This window comes from Marmota monax, unplaced genomic scaffold (assembly GCF_021218885.2).
Source record: "Marmota monax isolate L192 unplaced genomic scaffold, Marmota_monax_Labrador192_F-V1.1 WCK01_AAM20220418_F8-fsc00149, whole genome shotgun sequence".
Taxonomy (NCBI): domain Eukaryota; kingdom Metazoa; phylum Chordata; class Mammalia; order Rodentia; family Sciuridae; genus Marmota; species Marmota monax.
Window position 1 is genome coordinate 4006677 of NW_026693170.1, and position 17731 is coordinate 4024407.

At 48.0% G+C, this 17731-nt stretch overlaps 1 protein-coding gene and 1 long non-coding RNA gene across 2 annotated transcripts; one reads left to right on the top strand and one right to left on the bottom strand.

Moving 5' to 3' along the window:
• Window positions 1-8312: 8312 nt before the first annotated feature.
• Window positions 8313-11280, bottom strand: LOC124100230 (uncharacterized). The gene is made up of 2 exons (XR_006854196.2): window positions 11144-11280; window positions 8313-8771 (listed from the first exon to the last, which is right to left on the bottom strand). It is a non-coding gene; the product is annotated as an uncharacterized LOC124100230 (long non-coding RNA).
• Window positions 11272-17510, top strand: B9d2 (B9 domain containing 2). Its single transcript, XM_046455660.2, has 4 exons — window positions 11272-11410; window positions 11839-11930; window positions 14605-14730; window positions 16937-17510. The coding sequence occupies exons 2-4, from the start codon at window positions 11843-11845 to the stop codon at window positions 17248-17250; spliced, it is 528 nt and encodes a 175-aa protein (XP_046311616.1). The 5' UTR covers window positions 11272-11410; window positions 11839-11842; the 3' UTR covers window positions 17251-17510.
• The last annotated feature ends 221 nt before the right edge of the window (window positions 17511-17731 follow it).

Here is a 17731-nt window from a genome sequence, read left to right on the forward strand (position 1 = left end):
GTTGCTGAACATGGCTTTGAACCCATGATCCTCCTGCCTCAGCCTCCTGAGTTGCTCAGATTTCAGGCATACACCACCACATTAAAAACAAAAACAAACAAACAAACAAAAAAAAACACTCAACTAATCCATTACCTTGGGGTTAGGAGAAAAGGGGATGCTGGAGATGTGGCTCAGTGATAGAGCAAAAACAAATAAACCAAACCTAATTCAACCAGTCATCTGGGAAATGCTAATTAAAATCACAATGCGATACCAATACACACCCACCAGAACTGCTAAAAGGAACACTAGAGTATGTGCAGGAAGGGAACTTCCACCAGGAGTGCAAATTGGTTCAACCACCTGGACAACAGGTTAGCAGTGTCTGCTACAGGTGAACATAGCACATGACCCAGCAATGGACCCTGCTGGATAGAACATATGTCTACCAAAGCACAAACTCCCACCAACAGGATGATAGATAAGTTGTGCCATCTTCACACAAAAGAAATTGTAGATCAATGCAAATAAAAGACCTACAGCTACTGCAACCATGCAATGAATTTCACAAACAAAGCAAAGCAAAAGGCAGCAGGCATAAAAATAATACACATTGTATTACTTCATTTATATAGAATAGGAAACCAAGCAAAGTGATCCATGTAGGTGGAAATCCAGACAGTGGTTACCTGGGGGCAGCCAGGAAGAGGCATGAAGTAGGGGCTGGTCATGTTCTTATTTTGGATTGAGTTCTGGTGAGTCAGTAGCCTATTCAGTGCATAATTTTTTTTTTTAGTATACATGGATACAATATCTTTATCTTGTTTATTTTTATGTGGTGCTTAGGATCGAACCCAGTGTCTCACATGTGCAAGGCAAGTGTTCTGCCACTGAACCACAACCCAAGCCCCAAGTGCATAAAATTTAACCAAACTGCTCATTTATTATTTGTGCATTTTTCTGTACATTTATTATACTTCAAAAAATTATTTTTGAAAACCAGCGAGTTAGATCTTTATATGGGAACATGGATAATTTTCCAAAATGTATTACTGAGTGGAAAAAGCAAGGTGTAAAACAGTATGTACAGCTGCTATGGAAAACAGTATGGCAGTTCCTCAAAAAATTAAAAATAGAATGACCATATGGCTCAGCAATTCCACTTCTGGGGATGTACCCAAAAGAGGTGAAAGCAGGGTCTCATATATCTATGTTCATTATGCAAAATAGCCAAAAGGTAGAAGTAACTCACATGTCCATCCGCAAATCAATGGATAAATAAAATATGGTCAATACCTATAGTGGAATATTATTTAGCCTTAAATAAGACAGAAATTCTGACACATGCTAAAACATGGATTAACCTGGAGATATTATTACTAAATAAAATAATCTAGTCACAAAAGTACAAATAGGATTCCACTTATTTGAGGTACATAGAATAGTCAAATTCATAGAAGTAGAAAGTGTCAGGTCAGAGGCGGTGACTCAGGAACAAAGTACCAAGCAGCCCGCAGGCACAAAAGAAACATCAATCAGGCACCAATGGAACCACCTGTCAATCAGCAGGGTCTCCTGGCCAATCCTGGATCTCAGCCGGTTCCCCTGACCAACTCCACTGGGACAAGGGACTCTAAAAATCCCTTTTCCTGTCCCAAGCCCTTCTCTTTCTGCCCCATCAAATTCCAGTCCTGTCGAGCCCCATGGGGTTTCCCCTCAGCCCCTCCTCCTGTCCACTCTGTGGGTCTGATGGAGTTCCACCCGGGAGTGAGTGTTAATAAAGCCTCGTTCAGTGGCCTTTTTAAATCTGCCTCCTTTGGTTGCCGCCTGTTGCCTGACCTTAAATCTGGTGCCGAGACCTGGGAGGCATTTTCGGACCTCCCCCATACCTTACATCTGGGGTAGAGGTCCACCCTCCTCTTCAGAGGAACCAAGAAATTCCTAAGCTGCACCTTAGTTCCCTCTCCCTTCATGCGGGCCGACAGGAGTGGGGTACATCCGTGGGGTCTATCCATAAGTCACGCGTGCCATAGACTCCTGCAGGGTCCGTTCAGGGCTCCAGGAACTGTGGCGATGTCCCAGTCCTCCTGTGAGCCACTCCGGATCCATTTGGGCCCCAGAGTGAATTGCAGGGATGCCTCAATCCCTGCCCAACTCTTATCCATGCCTCTGGTGAGTGCCAGCAGAATTTGGGATGCCTTTTTCTGCTCCCACCCACCCCTGAGGGTGCCAGAGGTCATGGGAAACACAGAGTCCTCTCCTTAGACCCCAAAGTCCTTTGGGTGTCTACATTCAAATTTTGCCAAGTTAGGGCTCACTCAAGACCTACTGCTGTAACCGCCTGCTCTTCTATTCCACTGTGGCCTGACCCCAGTGGGACCTAGACCATGGGTCATAATGGCCCCTGGAAGAACTTTTGATTTTAAACCCTCACTGAATTGCACAGTTTCTGTCGCCGGACAGGGAAGTGGGCAAAACGTTCTGGCTTTTTGAGATCTGCTCCCGTCCTTCCGTCTGCTCTCCGTTCTGTTCTCTGCTCAAGTCCTCCTTGCTAGGGAACCACTTTCCCATTGTTCTACTTTTTCTTCCTCATTCTCAGATCCACCCGAGCTTCTCTTAGCCTCACCTTCCTGTCCCCCCCCCTACTCTGGCCAATCCCCTCCCACTCCTCTCCCCCCCCTCTCCTGCAGCCATGACTCCTCTGCCCACCTCTTCTACTGACAAACCCTTCCCCTCCCCCCACTCACTCCACTCTTCTCCTGTCAATTCCCACACCCGGTCCCACCAGACCCTCTTACCAGATAACCCAAAGCTCCTTTGTCCTCGCAGGGAAGTGGCTGGTGCTGAAGGGATCGTCCCAGTACACATCCCATTCTCACGTCAAGATCTTTCCCAGACTGAAAAGCACCTTGGGCCTTCTCTGCTGACTCTTTTACTTATATTAAGGAATTCTGATACCTCTCCCGGACTTACACTCTTACCTGGCATGACGTCTATGTCCTTCTGTCCTCCCCCTTACCCCTCATGAGTGAGCCCACATCCAGCAGCCTGCATAAGATCATCCTGATTAAATTTGTTTAACAGATATGACTCTCCCCACAGGTGAAGCAGCCATTCCCCTAACCGAACCCAACTGGGACTATCAAGATGGCCAACTAGGTCGCCGACCTTATAGCAGCAATGCAGGCAGTGGTTAACCTTGATAAGCTGAGAGAAATCACAGAGGATCCAGATGAGAGCCTTATTTCTCAACCGCCTTATGGAGGCCCTCACCAAATATACTAAACTGGATCCTGAGACTCCCTCTGGGGCTACAGTGTGAGCAACCCATTTCATTATTACTCAATCGGCCCATGATATTAGAAAAAAGCTCAAACGAGCTGAAGAGGGCCTTCAGTCCCCTATCTGAGATCTGTAAAGATGGCCTTTAAAGTTTATCATGTCCGGAAGGAGTCAGCTGAACTAGCCAAGTAGGCTCCATTGCAGAAAAAGGTAACACTCCAAACCCAGGCCTTGGCAGCGACCCTGAGGCCTATGGCTCAAGCAAGAGCTCCACAGGGGACCCAGCATTCCTCTCCACCAGGGGGGCTTGCTTCAAATGTGGATGCGAAGGTCACTGGGCTCGCTAATACCTAAACCCAAGGCCTCTTTCCAGGCCACGCCTCACTTGTTAGTAGACAGGACATTGGAAGAGTGACTGCCCCATGGCTGGCCCTTCCTTGGTGCCTCCATGTGGGGGTATGACCAGCCAGGCAGTCCCTTCTCTTGAACTATTGGGGCTCACAGAAGACTGAAGAAGCCCGACTCAAGGACCCCCATCACCCTCACCAAGCCCAAGTTAATGCTCCAGGTAGCGGGTATCCATAAATTTCCTGTGGACACGGGAGCTACCTATTCTGTCTTGTTCACCCACTCTGGGCCTCTGTTTCATTCCCAGGTCTCAGTTATGGAGATTGACGGCAAACCCTCCTCCCCAAACCGAACTACTAAGCTGGCCTGTACCCTTTCACACACTCTTTTCTGGTCGTTCCATCCTATCCGGTTCCTCTCCTAGGCAGAGATGTTCTCCAATTACTAGGAGCCACCCTCCAACTACACCCCAAGAATACTACTATCTATCTCTTTCTGTCTCTAATCCTTACCCTCTCTAAAAACCTGACAGTACCTACTGTCCCATTGCCCCCTGACCTAGTTGATCCCCAGGTCTGGGACATCTCCAAGCTGGTCATAGCCTCGCACCACAAGCCAGTCCGTATCCAGCTGAAACCCCAAACTAAATTTCCTTCGTGTTCCTAATTTCCCATCGACAAAACCCACAGGGAGGGACTTAAACCCATCATAGACTGATGGGTTTATCACCAGAGGAATGGGTTACTTGCCCAGGGATTCCTCATCCCTACTGACTCCCCCTGCAACACCCCCTTATTGCTGGTGCGCAAACCCTCGGGAGCCTATCACTTAGTCCAGGATCTCTTCCTAATTAACGAGGCGGTTATTCCCATCTACCTGCTGGTTCCCAACCCTCACACTCTTCTTTCTCATATCCCCCCTTCGACCACTCACTTTACTATCCCGGATCTTAAAGCTGCCTTCTTTACAGTGCCCCTCCATCCTGACCCTTATTACCCCTTTGCCTTCACATGGGAAGACCCTACATCCTTCAGGTCTCAACAGCTGACATGGACAGTCGTACCCCAAGGCTTCAGGGATAGTTCCCCCCTCTTTGGGCAAGCCTTGGCACAGAATCTAACTGCTTATGACTTGGGGACAGCACTCTCTTACAGTTGGATAGAAGCCTTCCCTACCTCCAGGGAAACTGCTGACAATGTCGCTTCCGTCCTCATTGAGCAGATCATTCCCAGGTTCAGACTTCCTGCCTCCAACCAGTCAGACAATGGTCCGACCTTCACTTCTCAGGTTGTTCGACTAGTCTCCAAAGGCCTCAACATCACTGGAGGCTCCACATTCCCTACTGAACCCAATCCTTGGGTCAGGTTGAGAGGGCTAATGGCACTTTCAAGGATCATCCCTCTAATCTTACTATTGAACTCAGGCTGTCCTGGCCCAATCTCCTGCCCATTGGCCCTCACCCGAATTCAGGCAGCCTCTAGAACCCCCTCAGGCCTTAGCCTCTTGTAGCTACTCCATGGGTGCCCTTCCTTAATCAACCAAAGCTTTCCAGTCACTTCTCCTCCCCTTGTGTCCTACCTGCCCTATCTCACACTTCTACACAAACTCCTAAGAGAACATGCAGACCAGTGTCTTCCTGTGCCATCTGTTACCTCTATCCCAGCACCACACCAGGATCTGAATTGGACCCTCTTCAACCGGGTGACGCAGTCTTACTTCAACAGCTGCATCCTCAATCATTGGAACCTCGATGGATGGGACCCCCTACAGTTATACTTACTCCCTCAACGGCAGCCAAGTTCCTGGGCCATTCCCCCTGGTGCCATGTCTCCTGCCTTAAGAAAGCACCGTTCCAAATGTCCAGTCCTGGACTTCCACCACGCTGAGGCCCACCAAACTCAAGTTTTCTCTCCAACCCTCTTCTTCTTTTACTAATCCTTAATCTCTCTCAAGCTTCTATCCCAACCCACAGATGGCGCTTCTACACCCAAGCGACACGGAAGCAGGATGGCACCACTTGCTCTCAGTTTACGGGTCAAGGCGATTGCCCTTCCACTGGCTGCAATCGGGCGGTCACCCTTAACATTACTGGGTTCAAGCAGGCCACCTCGTCCCACTTATGTTCAGCAATGCTGTGCTTTATATCAGATCAAACTGAGGAATCTTGTAAGTGCTGGCCTGACACCTATGGTAGGTGCTCTTATAATAATGGGCTTCTGGTGTTGATGATAAGTTTTATTCTTGGGGTTTTGCCAAGCACCCCTCAGCCCCTATCAGATTATGGAAAACTTATATACAACTATTCCTTCAAATTCACATAACCATCCAGGAGCAAGAGAGGGAACTCCAACCCCAGCTGGATGCAGTTGCCCATCCTAAAGCTGACCCTTTCTCTGGATGGCCCTAATATATCAGGGCCTTCAGCTTCTCAATTTATGCAAAGTTAATAACATTTCCAACTGTTTCCTCTGCGCAGGTTTGGATCGTACTCTGTTAACTGCGATTCCCATTGATCTTCTCTCAACACCTCAACTAGACCCTAAGGACCCCCCTCTCCAGCCTTTGAGGAAGTCCCTCTTTTTTGTAATTCATCAGGGAATTTCCCCTACTGCTACACTGCCTCTGGTTCAGCACCCTGTGACCCAATCATTCTTTCAGATTTCTTCCCCAACCTTTGTTCTGCCAGGGTTCTTTTCCTGGTGCAGTGGTACCCTAACAAAAAATCTAAGCCTCAACATGTCCTTTGCTTTTTGTGTTCCTTCCCCCAATTAACTCTGTACAGTGAGGCTGAATTAACATGGCTTGTTACCACCTCCTTTTCCAGGGAAAGATGGGCCGTCTCTCTAGCAATAGGGGTTGGACTCTCCCTGGCCTCCTCACTTGCTGCCTTCAAACCAGGGGCAGGAGGACTTGGTTCTGCAGTAACCGCTACTCAGAAGCTTGAACAACAACTTTAGGAAGGGGCAGAGGCATCGGCCGCCTCTCTCACTTCCCTACAAAGGCAAATAACATCCATTGCCCAAGTTTCATCACAGCACCGTGGAGTCCTCCATCTCCTGACAGCAGACAAAGGAGGAACCTGTCTATTCCTGAAAGAAGAATGCTGCTATTATTTCAATGAAACTGGATTGGTCGAGGGCTGGGGATGTGGCTCAAGTGGTAGCATGCTCGCCTGGCATGCGTGCGGCCCGGGGTTCGATCCTCAGCACCACATACAAACAAAGATGTTGTGTCTGCCGAAAACTAAAAAATAAATATTAAAAATTTCTCTTAAAAAAAAAAAAGAAAGAAAGAAACTGGATTGGTTGAAAAGAATGTCGACACCCTCTGTCGGTTGGGTGAAAGGCTTAAACAGCAACAAACGACCCCTGGCCAGGCTGGCTAAACTCTGCCCTCATTACGTGGCTGACTCCCATTCTCACTCCTATGTTAGTAATAGGATTTCTATTAATGATTGCTCCCTGCCTCCTCAGGTTAGCTTGAGTGAAATTGCCAGAGTGACCTACAACCAGATGCTCCTACACCCCTACAGTAGCCTCCCCAAGGAACCAACACCAGAGCCACCCCCTTCCCCCCACCCCACCCCAAGCCCCTAGCCAGCAAGAAGTAGGCAGATGAAATTTGCCACCCTATATCATCAAAAAGGCCTGAATGTAAAGTCGGTGGCGGTGACTTAGGAACAAAGTACCAAGCAGCCCGTGGGTGCAAAAGAAACATCAGGCACCAATGGAACCACCTGTCAATCAGCAGGGTCTCCTGGCCAATCCTGGATCTCAGCCAGTTCTCCTGACCAACTCCACTGGGACAAGGGATTCTAAAAATCCCTTTTCCTGTCCCAAGCCCTTCCCTTCCTGCCCCATCAAATTCCAGTCCTGTCGAGCCCCATGGGGTTTCCCCTCAGCCCCTCCTCCTGTCCACTCTGTGGGTCTGATGGAGTTCCGCCCGGGAGTGAGTGTTAATAAAGCCTCATTCAGTGGCCTTTTAAAATCTGCCTCCTTTTGGTTGCCGCCACTGCCTAACCTTACAGAAAGTAGAATAGTGGTTATCAGGGGCTGGGAGAAAGGGGAATATGGGAGAGAATTGTTTATAGTTACAGTTTTGCAAGATAAAGAGTTCTGGGGACTGGTTGCACAACAATGTGAATGTAGTTAACACTATTGAACTATGCAGCTAAAAATGGCTGAGATAGTAAATTTTCTGTGTAAATTTTACTACAAAAAAATAAAAAATAAATTTTACTACAATTAAAAGAAATTTTATTTATTTTGCAGTTTTGGCGTATTAAAGAACGCAGTGCCTATGCATTCTAGGCAAGCATTCTATCCCTGAGCTAGATCCCCAGTCCTGTATTTATTTAAACCTTTAGTTAAAATTCTTAGGTTGGAGATTTGACTGAGTGGTAGAGTGCTTGCCTAGCATGTGTGAGGCCTTGGGTTCAATCCCCAAGACAGCAAAAAAAAAAAAAAAAATTTTTTTTTTTTTAGTAGTCAGGTGAGGAGGCACATGTCTATAATCCCACCTAGTCAGGAGGCTGAGGCAGGTGGATCACAAATTTGAGATGAGCCTTGACAATTTAACATGACCCTGCCTCAAAACAAAAATGTAAAAAGGTCTGGGGTATAGCTCAATGGCAGACCACTTGCCTAGGATACAGGAGGCCCTGGATTCAATTCCTTGTACAAAACAAACAAACAAAAAAGTAAATGGATAAATGCAATGTGTTTCTTATAAAAAGAAGATGTACATGATGCCATTCCAGTAACAATATTAATAAAAACCATGAATAGCAAACTTAACATTTACAGTGTTTTTTATACACAAGGCACTGTCCCAAATTTATTACATATTTATATTAGTTATCCACTGCTGCATGAAAATCACTCCCAAAACTTAGTGGCTTAAAACAACAAATATTTATTATCTCACACAGTTTTTGTAAGTCAGGAGTCTGGCTTAGCTGGTGGTTCAGGGTCTCTCAGGAAGATATGATTAAAGTGTTGCCTAGGGCTATAGTCATCCAAAGACTTGATTAGGGCTGGAAAATCTGCTTCCCGGATGGGTTGCTCAGATAGTTATGGTTGTTGACAGGACACCCTTGTTCATCCTCATTTGTGTCTCTCAGTTGGCTGCTTCACTGTCTTCACCACATAGAGGCTGACCTGCTACAGAAAAGAGATTGAAAGAAAGAACCAGATACAAGTCTCAATGCCCTTTATGACCTAATCTTGGAAGTCACAGAACAAGACATCTACAATATTCTATTGGCTATTAAGTTCATCCACATGAAAAGAGAGTCTCCACCCACTTAAAGGAGCTCCCTAAAACTTTTGGACATTTTAAAATAGCCTCATATATTAACACATAAAATCTTTTCTTGGGGGGTGGGCACTGGCGATTGAACCCAGGGGTACCTTACCACTGAGCTATATCTCTGCCCATATTTTTATTTTGAGACAGGGTCTAGATAAGTTGCTGAGGGTCTCATTAAATTGTAGAGGCTTGCCTCAAACTTGTGATCCTCCTGCCTGAGGCTCTAACTCATTAAATCTGTGTGTGTTTGTGTGTGTGTTGCTGGGGATTGAACCTAGGGCCTTGTGCATACAAGGCAAGCACTCTACCAACTGAGCTATATTTCCAGCCTAAATGAATTAAATTTGATGATAATCCTATAGATTGAGTATTATAATTCACCCTCCTGTTACAGATAAGGAAACTGAGGCACACAGAAGCTAAAAGTCACACAGAAGGGACTGAACCAAGATTTAAGCCCTGGCAATATACTTGTGACCACTTCTTAGTCACTCACATCAACCAGTGGGGAAGAAACCAATTGAAGGAAAATATTTAAAAGAAGGAACATTGACAAGACTTGATAACTGGTTGGATGTAGAAAATGACAGCTTAGGATGTCACTGAAGCATAATATTCATATTTCTATAATACCGAGGGACATTTATCAAAAAGGCAAGATGGCATAGGGTCAGAATGTAAGGTTTAGGGAAAGGGTCAGGGCCATCTATGATCAATTTGGCTTCAGGCCCATGATTTTGCCTTAATTTCTTTTTTTTTTTTTTAAGATTTTTTTAGATGTTGATGGACCTTCATTTTATTCATTTATTTATATGCAGTGCTGGGAATTAAATCCAGTGCCTAACACATGCTAGGCAAGCACTTCACCACTGAGCCACAACCCCAGCCTCTCTTTTTTTTTTCTTCTTAATTTCTTGATCTTAAATAAAAAAACTGATAAATATTACCCATCCCTTGGAATGTTTGTGAGGATTGAAGGATTTAACATACAAAGATGCCTAGTTTAGCCTGTTGTGGTGGTGCACACTTGCAATCCCAGCAGCTCAGGAAGCTGAGGCAGGAGAATCGAGAATTCAAAGCCAGCCACAGCAATTTAGGAAGACCCTAAGCAATACAATGACAGCCTGTCTCTAAATAAAATACATAAAAAGGGTTGGAGATACGGCTAAGTGGTCAAGCACCCCTGGGTTCAAACTCCAGTACCAAGAAAAAAAGAAAAAGAAGAAAGAAAGAAAAGCCTGGGCTGGCAAAGAGGATACTAACTAAAAGGGAGCTTTTAAATTTATCTGTTAATGAAACATTCTATTGAATTACAGTGTTTAAGAAAGGATTTTCCTATTGAAATGTTGCCCCTTCCTTGTAATTTGGAGTCGGTGACCCTAACTTTTGAGTGGATATGTGTGTGTGTTTCTGAAAAGGAGGAAATAAGTTCTCACCATTCTGGTCTGGCTTGAAAGACTAAAGGAGCAAGGTTCAACTAATTTAGAAGATAGGAAAGACACTGCTAAGGAATTCAGGCTGAGTATCATGATGTGTGCTCGCTACCTGGACAAAATAACTGAGACTTAGTGCCCAGTAGGGTCACAGGACAAATTACTGGCAGCAATATCATGGGAAGCAAGACTTTCAGGACTAGGGCAGTAGTTCAGTGGTAGAGACTGGCATGCATGAGGTCCTGGATTCTTTGCCCAGCACCCCCAACAAAACCAAGGTTTAGGGAAAGGGGCCTAGTTCCTCATTTGTCATCCTCACTCCACCCCCTTTACTCAGACTCAGCACTACAAAGAACTTGGCAGAGTGTAGGAGAAGGAAGTTGGACTGATGAGTCTTTCAGAAAAGCCTGGAGGCACTGTGAAGACCGAAGGAAAACCCAATCCCCGACTTTTCTGGTCGGAATGAATTTTTTCCTAGGAGGATGTACCCAATGTCCCGGGGTGGAATTCTCCACTGATCCTGCTGATTCTCTGACTTTTTGTGGTCCTGGACAGGAAAGAAATTTGATGGTGTTTCTGGGGGGAAATGGGGGTACAAAGCATCAATAAAGAAATAAAGAAGGCACCTGCACAAACGGTAGGCACTAAAACTTCCTCAAACACTACCCAGATGGCAACTGCCCAGCCACGCCCCCAAAGGTTTCCACTGGGCGCGAGAAAGAGAAACGCTATTTTCCCAAAATGGAACGAGAGCGAGCGAGAAAATGTCTATCACACCTCCGCCCCACCTCCAATAACAGATACCGCCAATCAGCAGCGCGCAGGGCGGGATCAAGGTCAGGGGCGGGGCCTGCAGTTGCCTTAGCAACAACCAGGGAACCCCAGGCGAGCGCGCGGCCGCGTAAGTGTTGTGCCTCAGATCTCTCGCTGTCAGGAAGGTCCTGGGAGATACGCGATCCAGGCCTGGTTGGCGCCCGCGGAGAAAAGGACTGGTCAGGCCCATGCGCTACAATCTTCACTGCTGCCTTCGCCTCCTAACCGTTAAGTGCGCTGAGGTAGGAATTACGCACGCGCCGACCTTAGAGGCGGGGCTACGACGGCCCTGAATTTTAGACGCATGCGCCCCACGGAGCTTAGGGGCCGTTCTGACGCGACTGGGCGGGACTTTGGGGGTAGTGGGCGGAGTCGTTGTCTATGGGGGAGGAGCTTTCCGCAGGACTGATCCATTGAAGGAGGTTTATTTTAGGCGGGGCAGAGATAGGCGCCGGATTCCTAACCCAGGGTGCCCTCTCTATTTTCCTCAGGCTTTCCTGGGAAGGCTGGTTGTTGACTTAGGATCTGTGGTTAAGACCACAGCGCCAGTGGGTTGACAAAACCAGTTTGGAATCCTAGTACTGCTCTATACGTGGTGGATCTCAGTTTCCTAGTCAGATGGAAATAGCACACTTACCTCACAGCTATGATTATATTTTTCTCCTCCCAGGGTCATGGCTGAGGTGCACGTGATTGGGCAGATCGTGGGGGCCACCGGTTTCTCTGAAAGTAGCCTCTTCTGCAAGTGGGGCATCCACACAGGTATTTTTCCCGGGGCCTGGTTCATCTCCCCATCAAAACACCCCACCCCCAGCTTATGGCTCCACACTCCTTTGACTCCCTGAGTCAGTGCCGGCTTCTCTCTTTTCGTTGGCTCTCAGGACTCCTGGTTCAGAACACACTCTGTTTCCAGTCTTATCCCTTTCCATCCTATTTCTGGGGTCTCTGGTTCCCATCCTCTGAGCTTACAGCCCCACGGATGTGGGACTATATGCTTGAACCCTCCATACACACATTTCCATTCCTCCAAAACAGCCGTAACTCTCTCATTTGGATTCCACTCACAATCTTTGGGGTGCCCAGAGACCCCCCATCTTTGATGAACACTCTCTGTTGTTTATTGCAAAGTAAAAGCTTCCATCCTAGATTTACAGAAGAGGGGCCACTCTCTGGTATTCATGATTCTGTGGACCTCATTCTGGCAGTCGTCCAGGTCTGTTCCCACAGGCCCAGGAGGGACCTTGGAGGCCCCCTTTTCCATGCCTCCTATCTGAGGTCCTGTATGTAGTGGTACAGTGTAATGGCTAGGTTCATAGACTGCCAGATCTGGGTTCAAATACTAACTCCCCCAGTTATTATTTGGCAGCCTTTGGACTTGATCTCTCCTGTACCTGTTTCCTCATCTGTAAATGAAGCTAATAGCAGCTAAGAGGCAGCAGAGCTCAGAGATCAGACTTGCTGTGTTCGAAGCCAGTTGTTGCTTATTATGTGATCTTGGGCATTTCTCTTTGCCTTTATTCCCTTGTTGGTACAACGTGAATAATAATACTGAACCTCTGCTGGTTGTTGTCATTACTAAATGATTATCAACGCACTTAAAATAGGACCTGGACTAGGAAGTGTTTGCCTGGCTCGTGTAAGGCTTTAATGTGGTCTTGTTTGTAAAGCACTGTGCCCACAAAATAGATGTGTCTATTGCCATTGTCATCCCTTCAGTCCTGGGTCCTTCCCAATTTTACTGCCAAGTGGTAGCAGTTGAGATTTTCTGGGAAATTGAGATCCTGCAGTTGAGTGGATAAAAGGCAGGATTTGGAATCAGACTTTATTTCCAGTCTGGACCCAACCATTCCTGGGCTTTTTGATCCCAGGCAGATGTTGTCCTTTCTTTCAGATGTTGTCCTTTCTTCAGTTGGGGAGTCAGAAAATAAATAAGCAGATAAAGAAATGGTCACAATGACTACAGATCATTGTAAGTTCGAGGAAAAAAGGAAATGGGATGAATGTGATAGGAGCTAGTTTTAATAGAAAAGTCAGAAAGAGGTCCTCTGTGGAAGTGGCACTTGAGCTGAAGGATGAAAAAAGCTAGGAATGGGGACATCCAGGAGCAGAGCTTTCTAGGGAGAAGAAACAGCTGTTGCAAAGGACTTGAGGCAGAACAGAAATGGGACCAGGGAGGCTGGAGGATGGTGATGGGACGTGAGTTCAGGGAGGTGGGGATGGGTTGCAGCGTAAGGGGCCTTGTGGACCATGGTAGGGAGCCTGTAAACTGGGGCGGATAGGTTGGAGATTGAAGGGCCAAGCAAGATAGCACATTCCTGTAATTCCAGCAGACCAGGATGCTGCAGCAGGAGGATTGCAAGTTCAAAGCCAACCTCAGCAATTTAGTGAGGCCCTAAGCAATTTTGCTATGTTGCCTCAAAAAATAAAAAGGGCTAGGGTGTGGCTCAGTGGCTAAGTGCCCCAGGATTCAATTCCCAATATCCCCCCCCAAAAAAATTCTAAAGGGCAGATTAAATGAATGCATTGTCTGAAGACCTTAGTCTAGTATCTGGCATTTAGTAAGTGCTCAGTGCTCTTGTTCCCCATTCTTATCACTTCTCAGTAGGATCATTGTTAATATGTGTTTTTCATCACGTGCTTCTGGAGGGTACTGTTAGCTGCATCTTTTTTTTTTTTAATTGATTTTTTTAGTTGTAGTTGGACACAATACCCCCATTTTGTTTACTTATTTTTATGTGGTGCTGAGACTCGAACCCAGGGCCTTGTACTTGCTAGGTAAGTACTCTACCACTGAGCCATAACCCCAGCCCAGTTGCATATTAGTTCTTGGACCAGGCCTCTGAATATTGGGTGAAAATAGTAATAAGATGGTATTGTAGCTGAGTGTGGTGGCACATGTCTGTAATCCCAGCAGCTCAGGAGGCTGAGGTAGGAGGATCACAGATTCAAAGTCAGCCTCAGCAACTTAGCAAGATCCTGTCTCAAAATCAAAAATAAAAAGGGTTGGGGATGTGGCTCAGTTGTTAAGCGCCCCCTTGGGTTCAGTCCCTGTACTATATATTGCGATTGGGCTGGGGTATAGCTCAATTTAGCATGCACAAGGATTCAATCTCTAGCACACACACATATACACACACACACACACAAAAAAAAAAAACTCTAAAATGTTGAGACGTTTTATTCCAACACTTATTATGAATCTTCTCAAAATTATGAGGCTGCATTATTATGCATTATTCATTTTGCAGATGGGGAGACTGAGACAGAGTAAAGTAACTTGCCCAAGGTTGCACAGGCAAAAAGAGAAAGTGCCCAGATTTGGATCCAGACATTTTTGCTCCAGAGCCCCACTTTATAACTCCTCCCCTCACCTCCAAATGCTCTTCCTGAAGGCTGTCCCCCACCTCCGTCTACATCTCAGCTCCTCTCCTCGCAGGGGCGGCATGGAAGCTCCTGTCAGGTGTGCGGGAAGGCCAGACACAGGTGGACACCCCTCAGGTAGGGGACATGGCCTATTGGTCTCACCCCATAGACCTGCATTTCGCTACCAAAGGTCTCCAAGGTGAGTACCAGGCCTGGGCCCTGGGACCAGGGACGGAGAGGGGGACTTATAGTACCCAAAGCAGATGAAACTGGGAACACCACTTCTTGTCCTGCTCTCCATATCTTGTGTGTCCCTTTCCTAACCACTGCCCTGAGAGGCTGTGTTAAGGCCTTCCTAGGCCTGTCCTACTGTAGGTCCCAAATATGTGGGATGGAACAGAAGCCAGGGGTGGAGGGGAGATGAGAAAGTGGGGTCAGGATGGGAGGGGTGGTGGCCTTCAAGTAGAGACAATGGAAGAGCCTCCAGTAAGTAGGGAAGCCCGATAAGGGTGTGTGTGCGGTTTATGAGCAGTAGAAAGGGAGGAGGGCCCCCAGTGAGGGGCAGGGACTCCTCAGCTTGAGAACAGAGGTGCTGCTCTAAGGGGAAATGAGTATTCAGGGGAGGAGGTGGATATAAAGCCTTTTCTGGTAGAAAATGCAGTAGATTCCAGAAAATAGCCTGGGGAGAGGTGCTGTATATTTCACAATATCAATACTGTTCACTGCCTGCCTGCCCTGGCCCCAGCCTGTGTTGGTGATGCGAGGGAGACGTCTGTGATCCAGAGAGCCCCACCCCCTGCCCTGTCCTCAGGGGCACCATCCTGTAGGGGAGACCGACCTGCCTCTAGACAGGAACAGCCCAAAGAGGGCAGGGCTAGGATAGGGGATTGTGGGAGACCAGAGGGAGCCCAGAAGAGGTGTTTGAGCCTGTCAGGGAGGTCACAGAGGTCTCCTGAGGGGCTTGAGCTTTGCTGTGAAGGGCCAGAGAAGCTGGCAAGGTGGAAGAGTCCTGCGCACGGATAGCTGTGTATGGAAGGTTCCAAGGGGAGAGTGAGCAGGTATTTTGAGGACTGTGGGTGAGTGGAGGGACAGCAAGGGAAGAGGGGACGGGCCATGCAGGGCCTTGAATGCCAGACTGAGGACTGAGGCCATTCAGAAGTGCTCAGGAGCTAGAGCAGGTGAGGAACAAGTCAGATTTTGCTTTTAAAAGGTCTTTCTGGCTGCCGTATGGGTGTGATTTGGTTCAGCTCTCTAGCCCCCCAGTGCTGGTGTCTTCCTTGCCTTCTCCCTTCTCAGCCCCCCGCCCGTCCATCAGGAAACCCTGCTGGCTCTACCTAATACAGCCTAACATGTACTCTTCTCACCCACTTTCTGCCTAGCATCTGATCTCCATCATCATCTTCACCTTGGTCATTCAGTAACATCTTCACTGTGCTCCCAGCCCCAAGCCCCGAGGTCTATGTCTCCCACCAACCAGCGTAGCCTTGTGATCACCTAAGTCAGGTCACATCCCACTGTTGAGCCTTCTGGTGGCTCCTGACTCACTCCCTTCCCTCCTTTAGGCAATTGCTCAACTGTCATCTTCTTAGTGAAGCTTTCTTGATCCTTTCCTTTCCCAGGCTTTATCCCCATCTCCACCCCACCCAGATTTATTTTTCTCCAGAGCAGTTATCACCATCTGACGTACCCTATAATTTGCTTATTTACTATGTTCAGTTGTCTAGGATGTCAGCCTCAGAGGGCAGAGATTTTTGTCTGCTGTGCTCACCACTGTGTCCCCAGCTCTAAGACAAGACCTAGCACAGAGGAGGGGCTCAGAATACAGGGTGAGATGGCTTGGGTCTCCAAGACTTTGACTACCAGGCTGAGGAGCTGAACTGTATCTGAGGACTCTGGCAAGTGTATGGAAGAGCAGAAAGATGCTTCCAGCTGCCAGAGGGGGGTAGATAAGACAGGGCAAGAATGAAGGCCCTGAGCCCAGAGTGGGAGAACAGGACCGTGCTAAGAGGAGGGAAGGCAGAAGACGTCCAGGACAAGGCCCAAGACACTGACCTGGGACCTAGAGGAGCAGTGGGCTGCCCTGACAGGGAAACTTTGAGGAGGCACTCATAGAGAGGCCATATCTGAAGGACCTTGAATATTGAGGAGGTTGGACTTTGTACTGAGGGCACTGGGGAGCTATGGAAGAGTTTTGAGCAGGGGAGTAACATGGATTTAGAGAGATCCCTTTGGCTGCTGTGTGGCATTGAATTAGGAGTTGGGAACCCAGAGAGGAGGCTAGGGCAAAACCCTGAGGGGAAAGAACTGGGTCCAGAGTCTTCAATGGTATCAGGGAGGTGGGGACCCAGGAGCAGGAAGCTGGGTACTACCATCCCTCGTTTTCTTCTCTCCATCCTATTCTGCAGGTTGGCCCCGACTCCATCTCCAGGTGTGGTCCCAGGACAGCTTTGGCCGCTGCCAGCTGGCAGGCTATGGCTTTTGCCATGTGCCCAGCAGCCCAGGCACCCACCATCTGGAATGCCCCACTTGGCGGCCCCTGGGCAGCTGGAGAGAGCAGCTGGCGAGGGCCTTTGTGGGTGGTGGGCCACAGCTGCTGCATGCAGACACTATCTACAGTGGGGCGGACCGGTATCGTCTGCACACAGCTGCAGGTGGCACTGTGCACCTTGAGATTGGCCTGCTGCTGCGCCACTTTGACCGCTATGGAGTGGAGTGCTGAGGGACCCTGGTCCTCATCCATAGCCCTGGATACCTGGTGAGGGCAGGATGGCTCAGGGGTCAAGATCAGCGGCTCTGGAGACTGTCAGACCTCATTCCAGCCAATGCATGGCCCCGCTTCTGTCCTAGGCCAGTAACTGCACCCTGGAGGCACAGTTTTCCACTCTGTCACACTAGGACAGTATGAGGGCCACAGGGGTAGGGGGGTAAGAGGCTGCTTGGCACATAGGAGGTATTCAATAAAGGCAAGCAGTTCTTACAGGTGTGGTGCCTTCCTGATCGCCTTCATCTGTCACATGTCCTGTTGCCCAGCCTTTCACCGACACCTTCTCTCTTCATGCCTCCATCTCGTGACAGAAGTCAGAAGTCATCTCCTGTCCCAGTTTCTCACTTTCTTCCCCTTCTGGGTCCCCCTCCTCGGATCCCCTCTCCCTTTATCCCTGATCTCCCATTGAGCCCTCCCTGCCAGGTCTGCATTTTCT